The following is a 25,136-nucleotide window of genomic DNA, read 5'->3' on the forward strand; positions in this document are numbered from 1 at the left end:
GGGATACAGAACAGGTGGCAACACCTTTGCGTATGATTTAGGAAGAAGGGCATTCTTACGAGTTGGTTCTTAATATTAATGTGGCTAAAACTGATATATATTTTGGCCATCACTGGATCCACTCCTGGTCTCTTTCCTTCAGATTTATCTTGTCCCCAACATGGGGTCAAATTGCTTGGATGGGCAGTCAACATTGATTAATCATTTTTCATGGGCCTTGCTTGCAAGCGTGTTGAAAATGTTATGACTTTGATGAACTGTTTAGCCGTATTGGAGGATCCACAGTGTGAGTTAAATTAGCGCTCTTACGAGCTTATGTTGAGCTCTCTAAGTTGATATTTGAGATTCATATTTGTCCACCATTCTTTTTAGAGAGGCAACCAAGACTTTTGATCGGCATCTCCGCAGTGTTCTTCAGGGTATTGTAGTTTCTGATGGTCCTAGCTTCGGTGATCTACAATGGCGTTTAGCGACACTTCCATTACGTCTTGGTGGGTTAGGTATTTATTGTACTACTAATGTCTTGGCATTTGCTTTTTTTGCCTCTCGTTTTCAGGCTTTAAAGCTTAAGAACCACGTACATTCTTAGGAGTTGTGGCCCGGTGCCTATGGGTGAGATTCTTGATGATACTGACAATGCATTGCATCTCTGCCAACCTAATTTTGACCTCAATTTTTATTTATTATTATTATTATTATTATTATTATTATTTTATTGGCAAACCTGTTTTAAATGAGATAAGTAACTCTTTGATGCTGGCGGGGTTTGAGCCCTAGACCTCTAATATCGTCACCCAAAGGATTTACCGACTTTGCTAGTCGGCACCTGCAATTTTGACCTCAATTCTCTAGCTATGAACGCTAACGTCCCTTCAAAACCCCAAAAAGTTTTGGCAGAAGTTGTATATGGTAAGATTATTGCTGGTCTTGAGAGAAAGTTTGAGTTATCTGCTCAACAGAAAGCAGTTATAACAACCCCAATTTTTAAACAACATAAATTAAATTATTTGATTGAAAATAACTATTATATTATGAAGTCTAGCTTATTCTAGATTTGTTTAGCTATTGTTGATTTTTAAAAAAAGTTCATGTCTTTACTTGAATTGTTTGTTAGAACTTATGTGGGTATTTTATAATCATTTTGGGCTTGAAAACATTGTTAAAATGTACCCATTCATATAGGTATGGACCTTGGGTGTTTTTAGACCCATCGGAGGCCCATAGGTTAACTTAAAACAGACTTAAAACATGGAATAAAGAGGACTTGCGAATTTTCCCTGTAAAAATATGATTATTCAAAATCAAAACCCTAGCCTCCAATAAAAAGAAGGGGAATAGGAAGAAAAGAGAAAAAGGGAATGCAAAGTATTGGGCTCACCGCACTATTGATATTCATAGTTGTTTACATCTTGTAGACTTAATAAGGTGAGTTATATTTCTTTCTTTTATTGTTTCCATAGAAATAGGATATGTTGTTTGTTATGTGTGATCATATGGATTGTATATTGGGAGGATAAAGTCATTAATAAACTGTATAGAGTTTTGTGAAGAAGATGAACAGTTAACAATAAACACCATTCTAGAAAAGTTGTCTGCGCAGTCTTTTAATTCTGTTCAGATGGAGATCTTTCCGTACACGGATGTCTCTCAAATGTACTCCATAGTTTCCTGACACACTGTAGTCTGACATATTAAAATTTTAGACAGATCCAACGGTTGGATTTCTGTCGAGGCGCGCATAAGCGTGACAGGTCGTAGTGTTTCTACACCAGAAAAACTGCAGTATTCAGTCTTTTGTTTCTGCTTAGATGGTGTCGTTTCCATACTCAGATTTCTATGAAATTTAATCCATAGTTTCCTGACACATTGTAGTCTAATATATTAAAATTTTAGACAGATCCAACGGTTGGATTTTTGTCGAGGTGTGCATAAGCGTGATAGGTTGTAGTGTTTCTACACCAGAAAAACTGCAGTGTGCAGTCTTTTGTTTCTTCTTAGATGGTGACCTTTCCGTACTCGGATTTGTATGAAATTTAATCTATAGTTTCCTGACACATTTTAGTCTTCCATATTAGATTTTTAGATTTATCCAATGACTTGATATCTGTCGAGGCTTCCATTAGTGGGACTAGTCGTAGTAGAAACTACACCAGAAAACTGATGGGTGCAGTCCTTTGTTTCTGTTTAGAGGGAGGTCAACCTATTATCGGATTGACCTCAAATTTAATCCATAGATTCTTGATATCCAGTTAAATGACATATACAAATTTTAGGCAAATCCAATGGTGGGTTGTCTGTCAAGGCACGGATTAACAAGGTTGTTAGAATTAGCTAAAGTTTAAATTAGATATAGTTAGGTGGTTACATGATGGCATTAGATGGTCAGTGGTTATTATACTTTCGATATATTCTTACTATTGTGAAAATATTGGTGTGGAATGAAAATATATCTATATGTTTTATTTTATCGTGATTATTAAAATATTTGGAGAATTGGTTAAGAGCTACGTAAGGCTTGATTCTAATCTTAAAAGATTGGATACGTAGGCAGCCTTATGTACAGGTGCAGTCACTATATCTATAATATATATTAGTTTGTGTGATAACTGTGTGATTGTGTTAGAAATTACTGTTGTTTTGAGACTACATAAATATATATGTGTGAGATAGAAGTTGTATATGAATATAGACTTTAGTATATGTAGATATGTTTTGGACATTAGTGTGTGTGGACTTGAATTTGGGCTAATGAATTATTTGTTTACGATATTATATATATGAGTGTGGTTAGATAAATTGTATTTGTTTGATTATAAGTCTGTTTACATTCAATGATATTTAAGTGTTTGATTTGCCTTGACGCGCGAAAATGACTCTCTGCATGTGTGGTCTATTTTGACATGAGTAATGCTAGTATAATTATAAGTGATAATAATGTTTTAATGTGTCGCCCACATCTTTAGAACTATCCATGCCTCAGGATTTGGTAATGAGATATTATGACTTGTGATGTCATGTGATAGATGGGTATTCATTGAATGTGCCATGAATGACCCAATAGTTTGGACTGCCCTAGAGGAACTAAGGTATTAGCCTTTGGGTTGGTCGTATTCCTTGAATGTACGGGAATGTAGGTTTGGGTATTCCTTGAATGTGGCGGGAATGACTCAGGGCATTCATTGAATGTGCCATGAATGGCCCGTTAGTGTTATGATGGGTATTCCTTGAATGTGGCGGGAATGACCCGAGGTATTTATTGAATGTGCCATGAATAACCTGATATTTTGTTATGCCCAAAGGAGACTTTGTGATTATGTGTATGGAAAGCCCGAGAGATGGTTGGACTCACAAGTTACGAAGTTTACAAGATGAAAGTATGTTTCTTGGAGGCGATATCCCGCTTTAGGACATATGTCTTGTAGTGGTACGGTGTGAGTGAGGCACACGGATATGTGTGATTTGGCAAATGTGTGTAGTGCAAATCATGGAGTAGGAACTAAAGGTCAATGTGTCTTTGAATAAATGAGTCAACAAGATAATTAATAAGCAAAGTAAAAATATTGATTTTTCGTGTGATGGAGTTATTGCATATGATGTATATGTTTTCTTATGAGAAATATATACGTGGTTTGTATGAGTTGATACTCACACGGGATGAATGTACTCCTTGGGTGTGATATTTTCCCCGTTCTCATAAGTAGACGAGTGGTTTTTAAGTAAAAATATATGAAGTGTGTGATATTATGGATGTGAAGTGTGACTGTGAATAATATTAGTAAATGATTGTGATTTCTATGTGACTGCAAAATGACTATAACGTGATATATTATTCTGAAAATATTAATGAATTGTGATAGTCTGAGATCTATGGTTATGCACGTAGAAACTTTATGATGTAATGATGTCATATGAATGACTACCCTTGATATATGTATTATGATAAGTGGTATTCCTCGAATATGCGGGACGAATTAGGTTATATCAATTAGACTTAAATGTCTTAAATGAGGTTTCGTTATGAATGGAAACTTGACTAGTTGAGATAAAACATTTTATTGTGATGTCTAACTCTGTTTTGCAGGAGGGTAGGATCGATTAATCTTTTCTGTAGGGACGTAAATATCCTACCCTAAGACGACGTGTTGGCTTAAAGGTAAGGTATACCAAACTCATATTTAATTAGGTTATCATATGTGCATTTAATAAGTGGAATGTAAATGGTATTTATGTTGTGAGTTATTTTAGAAAGTGGGAATGATGAGTACTGTTATATGAGATTCTTGGAATTTGTATATTGGGGTGAAATCTTACTTGGGAAGAAACTACACGCCGTTTTGGAAAACGGAACTATATTGTCTTTCAAGTTGAAATGGTTGGTAATGTTATATTTATTAATTTGAAGGACTTTTATATATATTTTGTTGTTAGTCTACTCATACCAGCAAATTCAATTTGCTGACCCATGTTTGCTTTGTTTTGCAACGTGGGTGTGTTCTTGGGAACATAGATGATGGAGTCTTCTGGTTTAAGATTTTCTGAAGGGTACGGTTTTGTTTTGAGACAGATGTAATAGAGTTGGTTAGTTTCTTTGTAATTTAATAATGTGATTTAAAGATTGTTCCTTTTAGGTTTCTTTTGATTTCGGTTTGTATATATATCGTGTTTTGATAACGGGGTTTTGGGTTTTGTTTCACCGGGTTTTCGGATAATTGAATATAATTGTTTTAAATATTGTCTGGAAATTTAGGGTGTGACAGCAGTCATCGGGTGCTTGCAATCGGACCGGTACTATTTTATGATTTATCTGTACTCTGATGGTGGTCGTCTTTGCCCTGTATGCAAAAGAGTAGACTAGATACCTTTGAGGACCATGCAACACATTGTAGATATTTTTCCGGGTTTAAATACCGATATGATCATGTTAGAGACATTTTATGTGATATATTTTGGAAGGTTGAGGTACAAGTGGAGAAAGAGGCTCCTGTTAACTTTCTCACAGATCCGAATGAGAGTAGATCGACATTTTACCCTGCTGATGTCTTGATTTACAGTTGGTATGAGGGAAAACATGCATGTGTTGATGTAACTGGAGTCTCTCCGTTAGTAGGGATGGGGAATGGTGACTTTGAGGTGGGAGAAACAGCTAAGAGAGCAACGACAGAAAATATAGAGAAATATGAATTGTATGGCTAACCAACATTATTGTTTCTATTCCGTTCAGTTTAGACATTTTTGGGTTATTGGAACAACAATATATTGAGCTCCTCAAGAGATTTTAGAAAGTTATGGATAATAACGTTATGACAACTACTTCTAACGAGTTTATTTTTAGAATGATAGGATTTGTTATTCGGAAAGGACTTGCGGTACAACTTGTTGCATGATTGTTCTAATTATATGTAAAACTCGTTATCAATACCAATAAAATTTTCACTTAAAAAATAAAAAAAATAAAAACATAAAATTAGTAGTTTAATATACAGTCTGTCATATAGTCTTAGTATTCAGAGAAATTTGTTATGTGTTTTATACAGTGTTCATGATTTTGAACGAAATTTCGAAATTCCAATAGATATTTCGATTTTTGAAAAAAACGAATTGAAATCGAAATATAAGTATAGGCCGAAAAGTGTTATATTTCAAAATCTGGTCGAAATATATCAGAATTCCAAATGGATTTTGTGCGGAATTCCAGTTTTTTAACAATTTGAAATTCCGAGAATTTCAAAATCTCGAACTATGTTCTTACGACGTTTGAAGTGCAAAATTGAATCAAAAGCAAAAACGTCATCACATCCTTACCAACCCAACTTGGGCTTGGGTTTAAAAATTAAAATATTGTAAGCTTGAGTTGGGCTTTTATTAGCTTAACCAATGACCCGCCTAACGCATAGAATTGGGACTATCGTGCAACTACGATTCAACTCTTTAAAGAGTTGCACACTTGCTTGACTTAGTATGTTTGCCATGTGTCAGTTTTTCAAACACTCACGCCTCAAGTCACGGTCGTCCACTTGTTCCCTTGGCCAGTCTGAAATCAAATAGATTCAAACGTGAAACGTCGCACAAAATTGTTGTTCTTGTGGCTACATTTTTCTTACCCATTTTTCACGTAGTTCTTTTGTATTTTCGTTATCTTATAAAAGAAAGGCCTGAAAAATAAGAAAATGGTCTTCTTAAAACTCGGTAATAGACTGATAGGTCCATGATTTTAAAGTTTCTGGATTTTATGTGGGAGTATTGGACGGTGCAGCTCGTGAATATGATTCGTAAAATTCTTCAAAGACTTGAGTAAGATGCATTTGAAATTCTAGACTGTGATGCACTTGGCGGAAGCTTCTGTTATCATATCTATGCATCCATTGACTGACTTTTACACACTTTTTGTTCATCTCACTCTACCTTATTTTCTTCATTTGACTAATAGTTCATTTCATACTAGATCATCTCACCTTCTAGAGCAACCTACAAACATAAATAAATAACACCCAACGACCCTGTCTTCTTGACACACTTCAATACACACTGACACCACAGAAAAAAATGGAGATATTACTCTACTTCCTTCTCTTCATATCTTCAATTCTGGTCATCAAGTTTCTTGTCCCAAAAAGGTACAAAAACCTCCCACCAGGTCCTCCTTCTCTCCCTCTAATAGGCCACCTTCATCTTTTCAAGAAACCATTGCATAGAACCTTAGCCAAGTTATCAGACAAATATGGTCATGTCCTTTATTTACAATTCGGGGCCCGTCCCGTTTTAGTTGTCTCTTCTCCATCAGCTGTGGAAGATTGTTTAGCTAAAAACGACATCATTTTCGCTAACCGTCCTCATCTTCTAATGGGTAAGATATTGGGCCATGATTATACTACCCTCTTGTGGGCCCCTTATGGCCCCAATTGGAGAAATCTTCGAAAAATCAGTTCCATTGAACTTTTATCAGCTAATCGACTCCAATCGTATTCCGACATCCGACATGCTGAAGTCAAGTCAATGGTTCAACGACTCAGTGGCCAAGGGCATGAGTATCGGACGGTAGAGATGAAGACAATGATTTTTGAGCTGACTTTAAATGTTATGATGACAATGATTGCTGGGAAAAGATATTTTGGCGGCCAAGTGGAGGAATTAGAGCAAGCCAAACGGTTTCAAGAAATTGTTCAAGTCACACTTTCTATTAGTGGTGCTTCAAATATAGGTGATTTTTTGCCTATTTTGAGTTGGATTGGTGTTAAGGGGATTGAGAAAAAAGTATGGAATTTGAAGGAGAAAAGAGACAAATTTTTGCAAGAATTGATAGAGGAACACAGAATATCAAGGAATGGTGGTACGCAAACCAAGGAAAAAAATGCAACGTTAATTGACGTTTTGTTGTCGCTTCAAGAGACTGAGCCCGAATATTATACTGATGAAATGATCCTTGGCATAATATGGGTAAGATTTCTTAATCCATCTTACTTTACACGCAAAGACAGGATTAGATTATCTAAGATATTATTTAACTTAGTACTGGTTCAGCTTAGTCAAAATGTCCAGCACATTTCATACGTTCTTGACTATTTAATAATTGAATAATTGAAGCTAGTGCATGCCTAAAAGTGCAAGTCATGAGTCAATTGTCACAACTTTCAAACTTTGATTAAACTTTAGTTTTTGTAAAATGAACAATAAGGTATGAAACAAATCAATGCACACTCAATTACCTCCTTAAAAGTTTTTGGATAAATCTACAACACATGCCCAGCACAAAAAAAAACTTGCTGACTTGGATAAATCTACAACACTCAACCAGTCAATCACAGGATTCACAGCCGACTTCGGAAGTGTTTTTTTTTGTGCTGGGCCATATATCGGAGTCGCCCTCTTCTAAGTTTTTAAGGATGTTTCTCAGTTAGTTGAAATATTAAGTAAGGTGTATGGTAAAATTTATTTATTTATTAATAAATACAATACTTTTGTGTAGGTTTTGCTTGCAGCTGGAACAGACACTTCAGCAGTTACAATGGAATGGGCAATGTCGCTTTTGCTTAACAATCCACAAGTAATCAAGAAGGCACAAGCAGAGATTGACAACACTTTGGAACAAGGCCGACTTATCAATGAATCTGATGTCAACAAACTTCCATACCTTCATAGCATCATCAATGAAACACTTCGAATCTACCCAGCTGGTCCATTACTAGTTCCTCATGAATCATCTGAAGAGTGCATTGTAGGGGGTTACAATGTCCCAAGTGGGACAATGCTATTAGTGAATGTGTGGGCTATTCAACAAGATCCTAACATATGGGTTGAACCCACTAAGTTTAAACCAGAGAGATTTGATGGTTTTGAAGGGACAAGAGATGGATTTAAGCTGATGCCATTTGGGTCAGGGCGAAGAGGATGTCCTGGTGAGGGACTGGCAATGCGTGTTGTTGGATTGGCTTTAGGGGCCTTAATTCAATGTTTTGATTGGGAGAGAGTTGGGGAAGAAATGATCGACATGAGCGAAGGTCCCGGACTCACCTTGCCCAAGGTTCACCCCTTGAAAGCTAAATGTAGGCCACGTTCCACTGCGTTGAACTTCATTTCACAATTTTAGTAAGGGTTCCTAGATTCAACAGCATAAGAGATAGGCGTGTGCTGGATTCATTTGCATCTTTAAGTTAGTGAGGACTGTGGTTGCGCGTTTAGTATGTTTTATCTATAGCAATAAGACTGAAATATTACGAGTTAGAACTCGATGGGCCATGTTACAAGACGAATGCGTTTGATAGTTTGATCTTCAAGTTACCGAAAATAAAAAGTTATATCTTCAATTATGTTACATATGACATATCTAATTGAATAGAAACTAGAAAGAATAGCATTCAATAAAGACTTAAAACAGCATCATCAAATGCACAATAGGGGAATTGTTGATTGGAGTTCAGGCCAATCGAAGAATAGCCTCCTAGACTGGAACAGAGAGTCCTGGCACCAACACTAGGATTTTGATCCTTCCACGATAACGAACCCATGGTCATGCCTTGAGCAGTTTTGAACTCTTGGACATGGACTCATGACTGACAGTATATAATATTTGCTATGCGTGCTGATATCTTCGGTCTTTGGTCATGTCGTTTTTTTTCCCAATTTTTACATTGGCCTGAATATGTCGGACTCTCAGTAGAATATGTCCAATGCGCAATATAACTCTTCTACTCCAAAGACTTGCAACTGAAGGACGTATTGAGTAATGATCAAATTTCCATTTTGACCGACTTTACCATCTCTGTTCATCGCTCGTAAGCTGAAGATAGTGACTAATATAACTCTTTACTCCAAAGACTTTTCATATTAGAACATCCATTTTATAGATCAAATTAAAAACACAAATAAACACAATCAACTACCTAACTGTCCAAGTACACAGTATTCTTCAAACTTGAATGAACACCACCACAAAGCCACATAAATTATGGAAATCCACTTCCACTTTGCTTCCTTCAACTTGGTTCATTAATTCATTTTAAAACTTTTATATATACATTTGATTCCTTGATTATCGAAAGAAAAAAAATTGATATTTGATCCCTTTGAGCTGAAAATATGGCAATTGACAATAATAAAAAATGAAAAAAAAAATACAACTTCCCCACTCTTTCAAATACCGAATTACATATAAAAGCAATCTAAAACATCTCAGAACATAACAGAGAAAAGAATATCAGATCACTCCGACGTTTTTCCATCACAGACTTCTTCGACGTTCTCCCGCTCATCTTACCCCGCGCCCTGCTCTTTTGCACCTCCCTCTTCTCCCTAATCGCAGGTCTGCCCCGTTCTTTAAAGAAGTGTGCGACTTCTGGAAGCTTCACTTGTTTCTCAGCTAGAGTCAACCTAGCGAACTTCTCAATCACCTTTCGGCTCGTCTCCTTTTCTAGGGGGATATCTGCAAAGACAACAAAACTCAATTAATGTAAGGTTAGTATCTTCAAAGAGCGTATCGGTACCCACCAGTAAAGTCGCATATTTTATTCTCCACACTGAACTCGCTCGCACAGTAGTTTCCCACAAGCAGAAACAGTCTTTTATCCCAAGACTCGTTACTCACACCATCCAGGACGCTCGACAGATTAGCTCGGGTTTGCAAGCTAAAGTTAAGCGACCGAGATCGCTTTAGGGAGAAATGCTCAATAATATCAGCGACATCTATCCGGTATTCACCACTGGTATTCAGCAGGTCAAATACCTTGAACAACCGCCACGTGTTACCCACAAACTGAACAAGCGTTTTGCCACAGCGGTTCAAGAACTCACAAACCAGCTTAGAGAACAGTATCGTCATATGCGCCCTCAGCTGCCCCTCACAGACGATAACCTCATAGTTGATTGGGTATACCTATTGCTAAAACCGAGGCGTCTTTGTCGGGCTCATGGATCTCCAGACCGCTTACGGTTATCCCATATTTTTTCAGTAAATAGGGGAACGCCCTCAAAGCGTGTCCGTCTAATTTCTAGGCGGGTACCGGTGGATGAATCGAACCCTCACGGCGACTGAAGTTGCTCGCTCACACCAGCACCCACGATGGTCGGGCCTCATCTTCCCCACTTCCAGCCTCCTCAACTGCTTCACCTTCATCACCAGCCTCACTCACCCCACACACCGACTCATCTTTCTCTTCCTCCTCATCAGTCCAACCAAGAGAAACTTCGCAAACCTCATGAGATCGCGTATCATCTAAGTCAGACATTTCTCTCTCGCCCTAACGATTCTAGCCACTAGTAAATAAGCAAACGTCCTAACAACTCTAGAGCAAAGATTAAGCACGAAGCAAGAAGCAGAAGTTCAACAATGGCAGAAAACTAACCTGAAGGTTGTTGCGGTACTGACTTAGTTTCTACAAGGCGAAGCAGCAAAGTGATGTTTCAAAAATCGCAAGCGTAATCTTTGAACAACCGCCCCTCCAGTTTCCAAGGCACCATGATTACACCCTAGCCCTAATCGCACACGACTTCCAACAAGCCGCGCCCCGTCTTTTCAAATCCGAAAACGGGCGACGTTTCTCTCGCGAATCGCCGGATCCTCTCACGTGATGAACACATGTCAAACATCCACGCCCACCAGCTCACAGGATAACACAGGTCGTTCTCATTAACTCGTCAGGTATTTCCTACTCTAAACATGCTCCGCACGCGCTACCATTTTCTCTCAGCAAGCCGCTTTCATGACTAGCACGCCCTACTGAGAGGGGGCTGTGTAAGGGAGTGATATCCTCCTTCAAGAATATCAGGCGCGACTCAACATGATGGAAATACCTCACCGACCTGTGGAATCAGATCGCGTCCCCAAGATAACTGAACGTTCCAGAACGGTTCGCGCCAGCACGTGAACCAGGCTATAGCGTGACTCATCTTATCTTCTAGAAGCAATCATGAACAAGAGATGCACATGTACAAATCACTGCCACCAGCTACTGACCACTGCCGCAAGCTACTTATCTAGACTAATAATAATCATCATCACAGCAGACCTATAAAGACAGGTCCCGCACGCTTCCTCAATCTAGACCCCACGTTTGTGATACAATTTACACGTGGTGGGCGAGGATTCACTCTCAAGTCTCAACATCTATAAATACCCCTCCTATGAACTACGCCAGACCTGATTCTTCTCTCCCCTCCGAATCGAGAGCAAGATACGTAGGCAGTTCACTCCTAAGCCGAACTCAGTCCCAATAATAACCCTTTCTAATTCCCATTCAACTTTATATGTAAAGGAAAGCTGAATCACGCATTTACATATACATTTGATTCCTTGATTATCGAAAGAAAAAAATTGATATTTGATCCCTTTGAGCTGAAAATATGGCAATTGACAATAATAAAAAATGAAAAAAATACAACTTCTCCACTCCTTCAAATAACGAATTACATATAAAAGCAATCTGGAAACATCTCAGAACATAACAGAGAAATGGAGATTATCTTCTACCTCCTTCTCTTCTTATTTTCCATTTTGCTTATCAAGTTTCTTGTCCCAAACAAGAACAAAAACCTCCCACCTAGTCCACCTTCTCTCCCTCTAATAGGCCATCTTCATCTAATCAAGAAACCATTGCATGTAACCATAGCCAAGTTATCAGAAAAATATGGTCGTGTTCTTTACCTTCAGTTGGGATCCCGACCAACTTTAGTTGTCTCTTCTCCATCAGCTGTGGAAGATTGTTTAACTAGGAACGACCTCATTTTCGCAAATCGCCCTCATCTGTTAATACGTAAAGCATTGGGCCATAATAATACTAGTATGCTCTGGGCGCCTTATGGGCCTAAATGGAGAAAACTTCGAAAAATCAGTGCTCTTGAAATTTTATCGGCTAATCGACTCCAGTCACATTCCGACATTCGATTCGATGAAGTCAAATCAATGGTTCGACGACTTATTGGTCAACGATATGAGTATCGAACGGTAGAGATGAAGTCAATGTTTTTTGAGTTGACTTTAAATAATATGATGAGAATGATTGCTGGGAAAAGATATTATGGCGACCAAGTGGAGGAATTAGAGCAAGCCAAACGGTTTCAAGATATTGTTCAGGGCACACTTTCTATTGGTGGTGCTTCAAATATTGGTGATTTTTTGCCTATTATGAGTTGGATTGGTGTGAAGGGGATTGAGAAGAAAGTGTTGAGTTTAAGGGATAAAAGAGACATACTCTTGCAAGAATTGATTGAAGAACATAAGGTAGTGAGTAGTGGTGGTTTACAGAGGAAAGAAAATAATGCAACGTTGATTGATGTGTTGTTAAAGCTTCAGGAGAATGAGCCCGAATACTACACTGATGAAATGATCCTTGGCATGATATGGGCAAAGAGTTCTTAACCTCACTCACTCCTGTCATCCACTTATATAATTTTCTGTGATAGCTACTTGAGACATTGGGTTCGGGTCACTTGAGTTACACGACTAAGACAAGATTTATTATCTTCCAAATATAAAAGACGTTGTCAAAAAAAGAAAAAAAATGAAAAATGAAAAACACTTACATGTACGTGCAGTGTTTGAATTTTGTACATGGTCTTTCGTTTGCCAGACAAATGTGTAGGCAAGCAAAACATATAGACAAATGTTTTTCCGAACGATAGATATTTAGATAAAGTAAGGTATGTTGGAACCTTGTAACTACAATTAAAAGTCTCTTACTAAGGCTTCATGAAGTGAATTTAATTCATGTTTACAGAGAGGAAAACCAAGCAGCAGATCATCTGGCAAAACTTTCATTAGGAGAACCTTTGCAACCTCATGTATTTACACCTTCTTTATGTAATAGATTAAGTTTTATAGTAAAGAAAAATGTAACTGAAATTTATAAGAAGTTATAATTCAGATGGGGTTCTACAAAATCCCGACATCATTTTGAAAAAAAAATATATATATGTAGTAGTTTACTAGAAACAACCAAACAAACCAATATAAATGTGTTCCTCAAACCTATTAGACTTTAATTTGGTCCAAGTTTTTTTGGCTCTTGTTATTGACAGACTCCATTTTGTGTTGGGCAAACCCCGGCCCAATTTGGGGTTTGTATTTATGTTGGGCCCAACCGAGAGTTTTAGGCAAACCCCGTGACCAAACCCAAACAAAAAAAAAAACCCCGAGATAACTAGTCACCACCTTTCGTCGAATTCACCAAAAACTTACCAAAACCAAAAACCAAAAATTGATTCGGTCTCCCGCCAAATTAAAGATTCATCTCCTATTATCCTACTTTTGTTGGAACTGATTCTTCATCACAGGGGAATTCTATTAGAATTGGTTCGCCGTCAATGCTTTAAATGAATCAGTCCTAACAAATCATTTGGTTTGGCTAGTCCTAAGATGGTTCCATGATCCTTCAACATCAGTAGCGGCTCCAAGCAGTTGTACAAAGTCATATAGGATGTAGAGGGTAAAGAAATCAGCCAAAAGTGTTAGAACTTTTGAAGTGACTGACCAGTTAATTGTCCACCACACGAGTGAAGACAAAGATTTATAATTTCCCCTTCTACTGTTCTAAACTCAAGCCTCGTCCTCATTCTCTCATAAATTCAAGCCTCGTCAATACTTTCTTGTCAGTCTACGGTCAATGATATTGCCATCTCATACGACCATTCATTTTTTTCTGCACCTAAGATGGTTCCATGATCCTTCAACATCATTAGCGGCTCCAAGCAGTTGTACAAAGTCATATAGGATGCAGAGGGTAAAGAAATCAGCCAAAAGTGTTAGAACTTTTGAAGTGACTGACCAGTTAATTGTCCACCACACGAGTGAAGACAAAGATTTATAATTTCCCCTTCTACTGTTCTAAACTCAAGCCTCGTCCTCATTCTCTCATAAATTCAAGCCTCGTCAGTACTTTCTTGTCAGTCTGCGGTCAATGATATTGCCATCTCATACAACCATTCATTTTTTTCTACACCTAAGATGGTTCCATGATCCTTCAACATCAGTAGCGGCTCCAAGCAGTTGTACAAAGTCATATAAGATGTAGAGGGTAAAGAAACCAGCCAAAAGTGTTAGAACTTTTCAAGTGACTGACCAATTAATTGTCCACCACACGAGTGAAGACAAAGATTTATAATTTCCCCTTCTACTGTTCTAAACTCAAGCCTCGTCCTCATTCTCTCATAAATTCAAGCCTCGTCAGTACTTTCTTGTCAGTCTATGGTCAATGATATTGCCATCTCATACGACCATCATTTTTTTCTGCACCTAAGATGGTTCCATGATCCTTCAACATCATTAGCGGCTCCAAGCGGTTGTACAAAGTCATATAGGATGCAGAGGGTAAAGAAATCAGCCAAAAGTGTTAGAACTTTTTGAAGTGATCGACCAGTTAATTGTCCACCACACGAAAGTGAAGACAAAGATTTATAATTTCCCCTTCTACTGTTCTAAACTCAAGCCTCGTCAGTACTTTCTTGTCAGTCTGCGGTCAATGATATTGCCATCTCATATGACCATTCATTTTTTTCTGCACCTAAGATGGTTCCATGATCCTTCAACATCAGTAGCGGCTCCAAGCAGTTGTACAAAGTCATATAGGATGCAGAGGGTAAAGAAATCAGCCAAAAGTGTTAGAACTTTTGAAGTGACTGACCAGTTAATTGTCCACCACACGAGTGAAGACAAAGATTTATAATTTCCCCTTCTCTTGTTTCTAAACTCAAGCCTCGTCCTCATTCTCTCATAAATTCAAGCCTCGTCAGTACTTTCTTGTCAGTTTGCGGTCAATGATATTGCCATCTCATACGACCATTCATTTTTTGTCAGTACATCTAATGATTCCATAGTCGCTGGAAACAAACATATCTTTGAGAAGAAAAGAAGTTTGTAGAAATAAACTGTTATTGGGAAGTTGGTGGGAATTGCTTCGAGTGATGTGGTGAAGTAGTTTGGGCTTAGCTTTTACGACCCGGCCGGGTTGTTTGGGAATTAGATGTCCCAACGATTTAGCAATACTTGACGGTGTCCCAACGATTTAACAGTGTCGCTCTAGTTTCTCCTGGACGACTTCATTAGGTCGATTGAGCGAACTACATAGTGGTATTTATGGGCGTCTAGATATGTTTGTTTTTGGAAATTCTTAGACTGAGAATTGTTTTTTGGATTTTTTTTTTTTTTGGGAAGTAGAGTCTTTTAGGGTAAAGGCAATAGGAGGTTGCAACAAGTTAATTTTGATGTAGGTGGGGGGTGCCCAATACAAATTAAGATTTTTTTTGTCAATGGTAAATTTATAAAATAATTTTTTTTTTTTTTTGGGTCTACCCAACACAAAATGGGCTGTGCGCCTGTGCCCACAGCGAGTACCATTTTTTTTTTCTTTTCACTATTGAGTATTGACTGAGTGCTATATTTTTCGTGTAGACATTGTTTGCAGCGGGAACAGACACTTCAGCAGACACCATGGAATGGGCAATGGCACTTTTGCTTAACAATCCACAAGTACTCAAGAAGGCCCAAGCAGAGATTGACGTCAAGTTGAAACAAAGGTGTACTTATGGATGAATCCGATGTCAACAAACTCCCATACCTCCAAAGCATCATCAGTGAAACACTTCGAATGTACCCACCTGGTCCAGTACTAATTCCTCACGAATCATCTGAAGAGTGCATTGTAGCAGGTCACACTGTTCCACGAGGCACAACACTATTAGTAAACTTATGGGCCATTCAAAATGATCCTAACTTGTGGGTTGATCCCAGAAAGTTTATACCAGAGCGGTTTGATGGTCTCGAAGGGACAAGAGATGGCTTTAAACTGATGCCATTTGGGTCAGGGCGAAGAGGTTGTCCTGGTGAGGGATTAGCCATGCGTGTGGTTGGGTTGACTTTGGGGGCCTTAATTCAATGTTTTGATTGGGAGAGAGTTGGAGAAGAAATGGTTGACATGAGCGAAGGGCCTGGACTTACTTTGCACAAGCTTCAACCCTTGGAAGCGAAGTGTAGGCCTCGTTCAGTTGCGTTGAAGTTTATTTCCCAATTTTAGGGTTGGTAGATCGTAGATGTAAGAGCGTAAAGTGACAGGTGTTTAACTTGTGGTTTTATGTGTAACTTGTTTACTTTTCTTGATAAGAATGTGGAAAAATCGATGAACCAATGGAAATGCAGATAAATCCAACCAGTGAGCGGAAACGTTTTTGGGAGGGGTGTAGGTATGTGGGACAAAAAATAGTTTGGTAGGTTTCTCTCTGTCCTCACCTATCGCTCTCTTTTTCTCTCTCTCTTTCCTTTCTTTCCTCTCTCTCAACCAAATTCTAATCTCTCTCTCTCCACCCACAAACCCATCTCTCTCTCTCTTTTCCACTCTGCTCAGGCCCACACTGCTTAGCAGTTATCTAGTTTTATTAAGTTAGAAGAAGTGATCAAAGACACTCACTGTGATGGAGTTTAGCCATTCTCACACACTCAAACGAAACCGTTTCACTAACTGAGACAATTCTTGTACAGCTTAACTCATGGTCAATTTTTAAACGGGTCAAACAAGCAATTGAGCTAGAAGTCTCCTAAATGAAACATTGAGTCCGGCCACAGTTGCATCAACTAGATATAAGGGAGTGTTCTTGGTGCGCATCTGACCACATGTCGGGGTAGAGATCATGTGTGTATATATTCTACAAATCCGGCTTTCTAAGAAGCAATTGTGTCTAAATCTACCTGACCCTCGATGTATATATACATTAATTAAGTCGCCGTTTTTTTTTCATTTAATATAGAAGTCGCCATCTTAACTAAGTATACTGCATTGAAGTGAGGAGGCCCTTAACATGCCATGGTTGTTCAATTGAATGTCACTCAGCTCGTGTTCAATTTGTCATAATTTAAAATTCTCAATCTCAATATCACCCAACAAAAAAATGACAAACACAATCTCAAATGCAAATGAAAATTGACAAATGTAATTATACTACCAATTTCAATCCGACTCACGATCAAACATGGCTGACAAATGCAACCAATGGTCTCAACGTAAATAGTGTATTTAATCACACAAAAACCAGACATTTGTCTCTCCATAAATAATTGGATCGTTAGATCGTGAAATGCTGATAACTTAAGTCACAATTACAGATAAACTAATCAAACTATCAAACCAAAACCATTTCCAAACTAATCAATAACAATGAGTTAACGTAACAGAAATATGAATCACACTAAGAACTCATATAAAAATTCCAACATAAAAAAAAAAAAAAAAAAAAAAAACATCTCTTAAAAACCAACCAATTTCATTCCATGTACAAGCAACAATATCATGAAAGAACAAAAACTCAAATTACCCAACATAACAGAATCAATCGGAAAAAAAAAACATTCATGTGAGATTTTCTTCAATAAAGGTGCTGGCAACTTCTCTAAGAATCCGTGAATTGATAACTTGGTGCACCAAACACAGAAACAACCAATTTAACCCTCAGCAAACTTTTCAAACATCTATACAAAAAGTTAAACAATTAAATGCAAAGAACTGTGATGTTGGGGTGTTTACAAAGCAAATCTGAGTAATTGAGAGAGATGGGAGAGGAAAAGCCCAGAACGTTCGCTCCGCTCATTTGACTAACCTACTACATAGTCCGGTTTATTTTTGTTTTTTTATTCTTATTTTCAGTTCTCACGTGATGCATTTCCAAATTTCTAAAGACTCGACTGATTGTAGCTAGCTTGTTATGAGGGTATCCTCTATCTCTATCAGCAGATTCAAAGACAAACACCCTGCACGGTAGGTCGATTGGCCGGTTGTAGCTGCATTTAAGAGGTCTTTAACTTGGAGTACTCCATAGTCTATACCGACTAAACTGATATGTTTTTATTTGGCAACTACCGACTAAACAGATCTGGAACCGATTGAATAAAAACTTGAAGACTTTCTGAATTTCTGCGTACACCACAATTATCAATTAGTCATATGCTAATATATACATGGTGCAAGGAAGTGTGCAAGGATATCTTATAAAATAGTTTCGTGAGCAAAGAATACAGTAGGGTTTGCACAATACATGATCAACTTGATTGATTTTTAAGGTGGTTGACAATGAATTGGCATTATGTTACACCATTTTTGACACGGTACATTGGGCAGTGCCGGCTCAACCCTTAGGCGAGTTAGGCGGCCGCCTAAGGCCTCAAATTTGGAAGGCCTCATATTTCCTAATTTATCCACATATTTGTTTATTATTATCTAATTTTATAAAAAAAAAACACCAAAAAAGAATATGATAGTCAATTTGTTTACAAATGGGTTTTCTATCCACGCACTAAATTTCGGAGTGAATTAATGTGGAGTGTATACAATCCAATAGTCCACAACACAAATGACATCTCGATGTATTAATATGAATCCAATAGTTACAAGCGCGTAGTAATTTCAGTTTTTGTCAGAGTGTGCTCATTTAATCAAATTGTTTCATTAGAAAAATAAAAACAAATGGAAAATCCCACGTTTAGTGAAAGAATCTCTACATTCTATGCATTTTCTTCATCTCTTAATTAAACTGTCTTAATTAAAGAAATTGTCATTACACTTCTCTCATTAAATCTTTCTCTCTCACTTGTTCTATTTCACCAATTTCAAGTTTAACCATTTGTCAATTTTATTTTTGAGTTTTAAATGGTTAATCATCAATTCATCATCTAATATTCACAGTTTTTGTGAAATTTGATTTTTTTTTTTTTTTTTTAATTTCAATATGAATCTATTATTTTATTTATTTATAGTTTTGACGTTTATTTGGTTACGTTCTTGTCGTTTTTTCGTTCGATTTTGAGTCATGATACTAGATTTTCGCTCTTTTTATAATAAAATTGTGAATATATAGTGATTTTTTTTTTTTGTGATTATAGATGGCCTGGGAAATAAAGGCTTCACCTAAGGCCACATTTTGGCTTGAGCCGGCCCTGTACATTGCCTTGGTAAGACTGGCACCTCATAAAGAAAATTTGACTTACTCTTGACTTGAACTTCTTCCCTCTTTCAGTAGTTCTCACTTTCTATGGCATATCACTTCGATTTGACTTCTGCCTCTAAGGCTCTATATATACAGTATCGAGAATTTGAACTTCATTCCAAGCAGAATTAACTAGATACGCCAAGCATGGAAATCTTGTATATTGTTGCATTCTTGATTTTGTTTATCCTTGTATCCAAGAAAGTCCTTCATCGAAGCAAGGATAACAAACCATCAGTACCTTTTCCACTTCCCGTAATTGGTCATTTACACCTTATCCTAAAAAAGCCCCTCCATAGAACACTCGGAAAACTAGCTAAAAAATACGGTCCAATTCTATTTCTGCAATACGGATTTCGCAAAGTCGTCCTCGTCTCATCTCCATCAGCCATCGAGGCATGTTTAGCAAAGAACGACATTGCCTTTGCAAATAGACCGCGTTTCATTGTTGGTGAATACCTTGGTTATAATTATACTAGCCTCGTTTGGGCCTCATATGGTGATCATTGGCGCAACCTCCGTCGTGTAACTGCACTAGAGATTTTTTCTTCATACAGACTTCAGTTACTTTCTAGTGTTCGAGCCAAAGAAATCCGCTCTCTACTCCAACAACTGTTTGGTAATCTAGATAACAAAAACTTTCGTAAGGTGGAATTTAAGACCATGTTTTTCGAGCTGATGCTTAATATTTTGATGCAAATGATTGCTGGCAAGAAATTCTATGGAGAAAACGTAGTCGATATAGATGAGGCGAAACGGTTTCGACACACTGTTATTGAGACATTTTATTTAATGGGGGCGCTGAATGCCAGTGATTTTTTGCCATTTTTGCGGTGGTTTGACCTGCAAGGACTTGAGAAGAGAATGGTGAAAGCAGGTAAACAAAGAGATACTTTCTGGCAAAGTCTAATAAATGAACGTCGAGAGAAAAATCGTTTTACAACAGGGGATGGAGAAGAAAATAATATTTTAATTGATGTGCTGCTCTCTCAGCAAAAGCTTGATCCAGAATACTACACGGACGAAATCGTCAAAGGAATTATAGGGGTAAATTTCTATAATCCTACCTATATTAATATCCGTTTCTCCTAAGATGCTCATAGTGAGCCACATCAGCAAAGTTTTTAAAATAGTCTCTATTTGAAAAATAATTACTTGCCTTCTTACCAAACTAATCCTGAATTTGGCCTGCTATCTAATTTAATATAAATTAAAATTGTCCTTTCATGTGTTATGCTAAAACAAAAAACAAAGCTACGCATTATTTTATTATTTCAAATGTACGCATGGGATAAAAAAAAAAAAAATTTAAAAAACAATCGATTAGTTAAATTTCCAAGTGCTTCCCTTAAATATAGGCTCAGACATGATGGGCTTCCCTTAAATATAGGCCCAGACATGATGGGTTTAAAAATAACAGGCCCGGCCACAGGTCGGGCTGCATGGCTAGTTCTCTTATATGTTATTTTCATAAACTACATAAGATTTCAAACATTTTATGATTAAACGTACTTTCAACTATCGTGCAAAATCATTAATGGACTAAAATTTTAAAGGTCTCAAGTCTCAACCACAAATCTCAGTGACAAAAAATGTCCGGTATGTCTCCTTTCAAAATCTGAAAATCTAGGAAAACATTCTTATGTGGCTTTTGGTTGCATGAAGTAACCAAATTTACTTTGTTAATTGACATCAATTAAAGTGGACTTGTTCTTAAATGGTTGGGTCTTATGTATCATCTAATCATAGTGGACTTGGGCTAACCGACCAAGTGTGATTTCGCTGATACAAGTAGACAACAGACAGACAGTCAAACTGTCAAATGGTCCAATGGATTTGGGTTAGCAAAATTTGATTTGTACTTTTACATAAATGTTGTGTGCAGGTTATGCTAACAGCAGGTACGGAAACATCGTCTGGGACCATGGAATGGGCAATGTCGCTTTTACTCAACAATCCTGAGTTCTTACAGAAGGCGAGGGACGAAATCGACCAACAAGTTGGGATGGAACGTCTATTAGAAGAATCGGATCTTCCTAATCTTCCGTATCTTCAAAACATCATCAACGAAACACTTCGACTATATCCCACAGGTCCAGTAGTGATCCATGAGTCCTCTGAAGATTGCAATGTGGGAGGTTTCCATGTGCCTAGTGGCACGATACTCCTAATGAACTTTTGGGCCGTTCATAGGGATCCAAATGTATGGAAAGAGCCCATGAAGTTTAATCCAGAGAGGTTTCAAGGAGTTGAAGGTGAAAAAGAAGGATTCAAATTGATCCCATTTGGTTTCGGAAGGAGGAGATGTCCTGGTGAGGCTTTGGCAATGCGTATGGTTGGATTGACTTTGGGATCCTTGATTCAATGTTTTGAATGGGAAAGGTTTGGAGACGAACTGGTGGACATGAGTGAAGGGGCTGGACTTAACTTACCTAGGGCCAAGCCCTTGGTTGCAATGTGTAGGCCACGTCTAACCAAGAAAAATATTATGGCTCCGTTTTGAATGGCATTGCGTTTTTGGCATAGCAAAATGTAGAAGGCTCGATCCATCAGCTGAATAGGGTCTCCTGAATAGACTCTGATAAAGCTACTTAACAAATAGACCCAAGTCAGTACTTAATGTTAAAAGCAGCTATTTTGGTACTTCTGCATTAATCATGCAGATTAGTTTACTATCATCACATATTTTGATGATAGCATGTCTTTGTCTAATTGTCTTACGGTTCAGCGGTTGTAATAGATGAATTTATAGAATACTTTGATGTGTTAACAAATATTACCCCCAACTAGATGAACCAATTAGGATTTCCCCTAATAGATGGAAAATTAGGGTCTCCTCCCCCAAATACACACAAAATAAATACGGTCAATCCAAATTGACTTTTTTTTTGTGTGTATTTAGGGGGAAGACCCTAATTTCCCCATCTAGTAAGAGGGAAATTCTAATTGGCTCATCTAGAGGGGGTAATATTAATACTAGTTAACCCTACTTAGATTTATGCTAAATAATAACTTATCAAAATACATAAAAGCATTCTCAATGCAAGCCACTCTTATTCACCTCCACGTTAGTTCTATTTTTCCTATTTTCTACCGTTTCGGTGAAAAGCAAGGTGAGGCTGCCCAATGCAAATGTGACTATTATTCTCGGACAGAATGTTTGATTTCGTTTGAATGTAAAAATCGAAAAAACGCGGCAGATCCCAAACACACCCACAACCTGCATACATACTCGCAACTCGCAATACACTCAAACGATATGTATTCATGCACTCATAATACATACTCAAGACTTCAAGAACTTGCATACACACCCACAACTTCATAATACATACTCACAAGTGCATTTTCAACTAAGAACATGAACATGAACAACTCAAAATATATACCAAGAACTTAACAGACTAAGAACTCAAGATTTTTTTATAGTTCCAAACATACTAATCTAAAAAAGAAACATACAAAACACAAAAACAAACATGATTTCGAAGTCTGTTGTAGATGCTCAGAAATTCAAAACCACTAAAATATTGTGATCAAAATTCAAAAAGGCTACCTCGAGGGCTAACAATAGCGGAGAGTTAGGGGAACCAAGTCAAAACAAGCCCCGACAATCGCCAATGTTGTAGATGCTCAGAAATTCAATACTCCATTGATGACCAATTCGTCTACCCAATTTTCAATATGTGTCTACCCAATTTTTCAATGGCATCTGGGCTTGTATGTGTCCTGTGATGTGTCTACCCAATTTTTCGATTAGATTGATTAGATTAAAAACCGATCTAATTTGGTTAGATTGAAAACCGATCCTGTATGTGAATCGAATCTAGTTTTCAATGGCAACTTTCAACTTTCAATTTGGGGTTTTTTAACGGTGAGAAACTTGAATTGTTGGAGATTTGTGGTAATTCAATCGGGCACTCGAAGGTTTGCACACGAATTCAATTTGGAGTTTTTTTGTTAGGGTTTGGGCGAAAGAGATGACCGGTAAGGTAGGTTTTTCCGGTTTCGATTTGGTGGGGGGGGGGGGTGTATTGGGCTTTGTTGTTTGGGCTTGGGCTGGAGGCTGCCCGATCTAATTTGAGTGGCGCCCAATACAGCACCCTTTTTTTTTTGTCAATAGTAAATTTATAAAATAATTTTTTTTTTTTGGGTCCACCCAACACAAAATGGGCTGTGCGCCCGTGCCCACAGCGAGTTTTTTTTTTTTTTTTTCACTATTGAGTATTGACTGAGTGCTATATTTTCGTGTAGACATTGTTTGCAGCGGGACCAGACACTTCAGCAGGCACCATGGAATGGGCAATGGCACTTTTGCTTAACAATCCACAAGTACTCAAGAAGGCCCAAGCAGAGATTGACGTCAAGTTGAAACAAGGTGTACTTATGGATGAATCCGATGTCAACAAACTCCCATACCTCCAAAGCATCATCAGTGAAACACTTCGAATGTACCCACCTGCTCCACTACTAATTCCTCACGAATCATCTGAAGAGTGCATTGTAGCAGGTCACACTGTTCCACGAGGCACAAGACTATTAGTAAACTTATGGGCCATTCAAAATGATCCTAACTTGTGGGTTGAGCCCAGAAAGTTTATACCAGAGCGGTTTGATGGTCTCGAAGGGACAAGAGATGGCTTTAAACTTATGCCATTTGGGTCAGGGCGAAGAGGTTGTCCTGGTGAGGGATTAGCCATGCGTGTGGTTGGATTGACTTTGGGGGCCTTAATTCAATGTTTTGATTGGGAGACAGTTGGAGAAGAAATGGTTGACATGAGCGAAGGGCCTGGACTTACCTTGCCCAAGTTTCAACCCTTGGAAGCGAAGTGTAGGCCTCGTTCAATTGCGTTGAAGTTTACAGGTGTTTAACTTGTGGTTATGTGTGTAACTTGTTTACTTTTCTTGATAAGAACTAGATTTTTGGACCCGTTCAACGAACGGGGCCCATTTTTATATGATTTTTATATATAAAAAATATTACTTCCAAACTATATTTAAAATGTGGGTTGCATACAAATGTAGAGTTAAATGATAAACCCATTTGGTAATCTGTAATACGAACTAAATTGACGCATACAATCCAATTTTATCGCTTAGGCCCATAGTGCACTTGTTAGGGCTATAGTGCATCTTAGACATAGCCCATAATAAAGTCTATTAACCCATTTAATTGTGATTGAGTTTAATTTTTTAATGAAAATGTGTTATTGGTTTATTTATTAAGACATTTTTGTTTATGTATAAACTTGCACTTACTGAATTGTTAAGTTTTGATGGAAGAAGAATCAAATAATTGGAACGATAAAATTCGTATTAACCAAACTATTATTTATCTGCTACTATTTATCAACGTATGTGGAATTTATAGTTAAAATATTACAAACATCTATGCAACTTTCCATAATGTTGTTTGAATATGTTGTGACATTGTTTGAACAAAGCGTTAGAGTGTATTTTGTATGTATGAATAGTGTATCCAGCCAAATTTTTTTACTAAACATCAAAAGGACAAAGTCTTCTAAATATGTATGTATTTTACATATTTATAATTATTTAGCATTCTTTTTTTTTAGGAGTTGCTTCAATTACTACTTGATTTGTATATATATAGGAGATAAAGCATGATTTTGTAGGAGACTCAATTACTACGTGATTTGTATATATCTTAAATTAGATTTTTT

The 25,136-nt window shown here is 37.5% G+C and overlaps 2 protein-coding genes and 2 pseudogenes across 3 annotated transcripts; all 4 read left to right on the plus strand.

Annotated features, from left to right (window-relative positions):
* The first annotated feature begins 6,043 nt into the window (after window positions 1-6,043).
* LOC147520660 (cytochrome P450 81Q32-like) lies at window positions 6,044-8,804 on the plus strand. Its single transcript, XM_086592182.1, has 2 exons — window positions 6,044-7,434; window positions 7,964-8,804. The coding sequence occupies exons 1-2, from the start codon at window positions 6,544-6,546 to the stop codon at window positions 8,582-8,584; spliced, it is 1,512 nt and encodes a 503-aa protein (XP_086448308.1). The 5' UTR covers window positions 6,044-6,543; the 3' UTR covers window positions 8,585-8,804.
* Window positions 8,805-11,793: 2,989 nt separating this feature from the next.
* Window positions 11,794-16,607, plus strand: LOC147520661 (cytochrome P450 81Q32-like; annotated as a pseudogene). The gene is made up of 2 exons (XR_015212756.1): window positions 11,794-12,832; window positions 15,875-16,607. The product of XR_015212756.1 is annotated as a cytochrome P450 81Q32-like (transcript).
* A 2,948-nt stretch (window positions 16,608-19,555) lies between these two features.
* Window positions 19,556-22,208, plus strand: LOC147520662 (cytochrome P450 81Q32-like). The gene is made up of 2 exons (XM_086592183.1): window positions 19,556-20,499; window positions 21,338-22,208. Exons 1-2 carry the CDS (start codon window positions 19,600-19,602, stop codon window positions 21,953-21,955), a joined length of 1,518 nt encoding a protein of 505 aa, XP_086448309.1. The 5' UTR covers window positions 19,556-19,599; the 3' UTR covers window positions 21,956-22,208.
* A 1,224-nt stretch (window positions 22,209-23,432) lies between these two features.
* On the plus strand, window positions 23,433-24,324 carry LOC147520663 (cytochrome P450 81Q32 pseudogene; annotated as a pseudogene).
* The last annotated feature ends 812 nt before the right edge of the window (window positions 24,325-25,136 follow it).

The sequence above is a fragment of the Coptis chinensis genome, chromosome 2 (assembly GCF_015680905.1).
Source record: "Coptis chinensis isolate HL-2020 chromosome 2, ASM1568090v1, whole genome shotgun sequence".
Lineage (NCBI taxonomy): Eukaryota > Viridiplantae > Streptophyta > Magnoliopsida > Ranunculales > Ranunculaceae > Coptis > Coptis chinensis.